This window comes from Terrapene carolina, unplaced genomic scaffold (assembly GCF_002925995.2).
Source record: "Terrapene carolina triunguis isolate 2854851 unplaced genomic scaffold, T_m_triunguis-2.0 Scaffold210, whole genome shotgun sequence".
In the NCBI taxonomy this organism is placed as follows: Eukaryota; Metazoa; Chordata; order Testudines; family Emydidae; genus Terrapene; species Terrapene triunguis.
This window is the reverse complement of record NW_020664561.1, coordinates 16,059,881-16,064,540: the sequence shown is the minus strand read 5'-3', so window position 1 is coordinate 16,064,540 and position 4,660 is coordinate 16,059,881. Positions and strand designations below refer to the sequence as shown.

Here is a 4,660-nt window from a genome sequence, read left to right as displayed (position 1 = left end):
GTGGCTGACCTGTTCTACTGATCTGGTCTGGCTCTGATCCCTTCTCCAAGGGTTGCAGCTGTCTGGAGGTGCTTGCCTTCCACGTCTTCCTCATTCACACCTCATTCATTCAACAGGGCAATTGATTACAAAGTGGGGGGAAGATCTTATTCTACTTCTAGCAAAAAGACAGTTTTCTTTTACCTTAATTATACTACCTTAGGGGCCCGCTATAACATATTACCAAGGTTCAATACCGCTGTTTCGGTGGGGCGGCGCTAGGGAAGGAGGGTTTGTTTCCGCAGGGCGGGCGGCGCTGAGGGGGGTGTTTCGGCAGCGCTGGGGGGAGGGGTGTTTCCATGGGGCGGGCAGAGCTGGGGTGTGTGTGTTGTGTTTCGGGGGGCTGAGTGGCGCTGGGCGGGGGGTTCGGCGGGGCCGAGGGGGTTCGGCCCTCAGCTGTTTTCTTTGGAGTAATATGGCCCTCGCCGCTTTACGAGTTGTGCAGGCCTGATTTAGACTAATGCTAGCACAGGTATGCCTACATATGCTATGATCACATCTTCACTTGCAGTGTAGACATACCCTGAGTCCTCAATCCAAAGGAATGATTTTGATTATCCAAATTTCGTTTAATAACCTATATCAGTTTTGTAAAATTCTACTTGCCCAGGACAAGTAACTTAATTTTTGACAAGCAAGTGAAATATAAATATTTCATTAACATCAGACTCTCCATGATTAGGGTGGGTGAGTAGATTTTTCTGTTGGAGGTAATACATTTTCCTGGCTGTTTTTCAAGAATGAGATGTAGGTATCCTGAATTATTCTCTGACATGGTGATTAAACAGCTCCTCTCTCCAAAGTCATTGCAATCCTTTTTGCATGATATGTAGCAGGAAAGAATGGGAAACTGAAACCATAATTAACATGTCATTCAAATGTTATATAAACAAGCTGATTGGTTTCTGATTTTTTTTTTTTTTTTAAGATGGCGTGGTTGTGTCTGGAAAAATGGATAACAACAAACTAGATGTGTATATGTCTGAAGCAGAAATGAAAAACAAAGAGGAAAGAACAGAACAAGAGTCTATAAGGGAGTCTGATAGTACTATTTTGGATGCCTCATCTGATTCTCCAAGAGGTTTGTTAATAAACTGCAGGAATCTTTGTAGTAGGGGAGGGGGAAAGGATGTGAAACGTCATTCTTAGTACAGGTTGTGCTCCAGGTTCTGTTTCAGCCACAAATATATACTTATACACAGAAAAGGCTGTACTCCCCCTGACGCCCTGGATTTCAGATGTTTTTCATCTGAGCTGGCATTTTCCCCTGTATCATTTCTAGAAATCTCTTCTAAGGCGCTTACTGACACAGGAGCATAAAGGAAGTCATGTTGTTGAAATAGCTGGGGTCTTCATCCATATTGTAATTGAAAGTGCCACCTTTTTCATTCTCTTGATTCAAATACATGACAGTGACTAGAGAAAGGCATTGTATCTGAGCGCAGAACTGGGAGCTAGAAATTTCTGGGTTGTAATCCCAGCTCCAACACTTACTTCAGTTTCCTTACCTCATAAGGTACTGTGAAGTTTAAGGTTTTTAAAAGGTTTTAAAAGTGGAAAACCACTATAAACAGGGCCGTCCTTAGGATTTATGGTGCCCTAGGCGGGATTATTAAACTGGTGCCCCTATGCCTGACTTGCTCTTAGCAACACAAACATAAGCTTACAGTATTGGAAAACTTGCCACATGCACGTTATTAAACCCAGTTTAACTTAATTAAGCACACTGTAATGCTGATGGACTAGCACTAAAGAAGTAGTGCTATAGAAAAAATTCTGATTTGACAGAATTATGCAAATAATATAATTTTTTTAATTTGTCAACATTTTATTGGAAATTTATATGAAGAGGTATTGAAACAAGGATTTGGTTTTAATTAAAAGCAATCTTTCTGGATTTTTTGGCTGCAAAATCAGTAATAATGTCATTGTATGACAAAAACAAAGTGATGTCTTGTTCGATTGCAAGAACAGCAAGACCAGTCAAGCGTTCCTGACTCATTGTAGAGCGGAGATAGTTTTTAATGAGCTTTAGTTTTGAGAAACTCTGTTCTCCTGATGCTACTGTTACAGGAATTGTCAGTGGAATACGAGTGGCAACGTACACATTAGGATACATGTCAACAAGTTTGGTGGTATGAATAAACTGTACAAAGTCCATCACCGATTTTGCATGTGGCAACATTGGTGACAGTGTACTCAATTCTTCGTTCAGTTCAAGTCCATTTAAATCAAAAGTATCACCATGCTTCAGGAGGCTCTCTAGGTTCTTGCACTGTGACCTTGAGCTATTGTGAAGACACCTCACAAGGCGCTCTGCCCTGACTGAGACACAGTAGAGTTGGAAACCCATGTCATTTTTACAAAGCCACTTTTTAGTTTTAAATGTATAGTGGGCATCAGTCTTAATGTTAGTTACAACTCTATATCAACCTTATACTGTAAATAGATCAATGGCATTATCAAGTTTAATAAGCTGGGTTTCCAAGCAGTGGGAAAATATAACCCTAGTTTTACTCCTAGGTAAAGCACAAAGTGACCAAAATGAAGTCAGCACAGAATCATCTCTTCTAGATTAAGGTAGCACAGAAATGTTACAGAAGTCCTATTGTGCCTTATTTTTGTTTGGAAAGACATTAGCAATAGCAGCACATTTTGGGCACTGCCAGAAATACATGATAAATCACTGCCTCTAAAGTTCCATCAGAAACTGACATTTTCACAGCTTTAGCATGATCTGCTACACAGATTCTTCACAAGGAAGTGTCCCTGGCCTTTTAAACTCATATTAACCATGTATTTACTTTATGAAAGTTGGACAAAACATTGTGAAAACGTAAGACATTGGCTGCCCAACCTCTGGGCTGGCAAAAGCTATACTGACTCACTGGAAAAAAAAGCAAGAGAATCTTAGTACAACATATGGTCACTCTCTACCAGGGGTCGGCAACCTTTCAGAAGTGGTGTGCCAAGTTCACTGTAATTTAAGGTTTCCCATGCCAGTAATACATTTTAACATTTGTAGACGGTCTCTCTCTATGTCTATATTATATAAATAAACTATTGTTGTATTTAAAGTAAATAAGGTTTTTAAAATATTTAAGAAGCTTCATTTAAAATAAAATTAAAATGCAGATCTTATCAATTTAGTGTGATCCTTGCCTGGGATCCTTGTCTGGGGTTCCAGTCACCAGCCCCGCTCAGCCCACTGCCAGTCTGGGGTCCAGCCACTGGCCCTGCTCAGCCCACTGCCGGTCTGGGATTCCATTCACTCAGCCGGCAGTGGGCTGAGCAGGCCGGTGGCGGGCTGAGCAGGGCCGGCGGGGGGCTGAGTGGCTCAGTCCGTTGCCAGTCTGGGGTGCCGGCAGCACTCAGCCTGCTGCCGCTCTGGGGTTCCGCCTGCTGGCCCCTTGCCAGTCGGGGTCCCAGCCGCTGGCCCTGCTCAGCCCCCCACCGGCCCCGCTCAGCCCGCTGCGGCTGAGTGAATGGAACCCCAGGCCGGCAGTGGGTTGAGTGGCTCAGCCGGGGTCTCAGCCGCCGGCCTGCTCAGCCCGCTGACAGCCTGGGGTTCCTTGGGGGTCCCCAGGCCAGCAGCGGGCGCTGAGTGGGGCCGGTGGCTGGGACCCCTGCTGGCAATGGGGCAGCAGCCGGAACCCCAGAGCAGAGGTGGGCTGAGCCACTCAGCCCGCCGCTGCGTGCCATCAAAAATCAGCTCACATGCCACCTTTGGCACGTATGCCGTAGGTTGCTGACCCCTGCTCTATACACTAGTAAGGAGATGAGCATATTACAGTTGTTGGAGGGCTCTATTTAGCAGTAACAGGGCTATAGGAAAGTCAGTCAACATTTTTTGTTTCTCTGATGAAAACTGGTCCACTCCCTGCCCCATACCAAACTTGTCACAAATAATTGTCAACAACTTAATTTTCTGGTTTTGGCTAAGATATTGATTTTTTTTTTAAAAATATTGAAATTGAATTCAGGATTGTTAGCAAGCATTTTTGGCAAACAAAGTTGTTAAATGACAATCTAAATGGCAACACAGTACTGCTTTCATGCTTGGCTCACCCCCCAGCCTGCTGGTCCAACAGCTGCAGTAGAGGAGGAGATAGGTGGAAAACTGCAGGACCCCAAAATCCACCTCTTGGGGTGCATAGTAGCAACAGCAGCAGAAAACCCTCAGGTCCGATCACACGCCAATGGGCACCATCGCCAGCCCAACGGACTATGGTGAAGTTAGCCCAGCATCTGATCTCAGGGACGGGGCACCCATGGAGCCACAGCAGCTCATCCTGCCCTGTGCAGCTCCCCCCGGATGAGATGGATCGCTGCCAGCCCAGGGGAGAGACGCGCTCCCCAGCTAGGGTGACCAGATGTCCTGATTTTATAGGCCCAGTCCCGATATTTGGGGCTTTGTCTTATATAGGCACCAATTACTCCCACCTAGGGTGACCAAACAGCAAGTGTGAAAAATCAGGACAGGGGGTGGGGGGGGTAATAGGAGCCTATATAAGAAAAAGACCCAAAACTTGGGACTGTCCCTATAAAAGTGGGACATCTGCTCACCCTACCCCAACCCCCGTCCTGATTTTTCGCACATGCTATCGGGGGGGGGGGGGGG

The 4,660-nt window shown here is 45.3% G+C and overlaps 1 protein-coding gene across 1 annotated transcript in view; it reads left to right on the top strand.

Moving 5' to 3' along the window:
- Positions 1-4,660, top strand: part of LOC112103413 (TRMT1-like protein) — a 56,973-nt gene that overhangs the window by 11,612 nt on the left and 40,701 nt on the right. Inside the window, exon 2 of the mRNA XM_026655530.2 lies at positions 968-1,120. Within this exon, the coding sequence (XP_026511315.1) occupies positions 968-1,120 (153 nt within the window). The remainder of the gene's footprint in view (positions 1-967; positions 1,121-4,660) is intronic.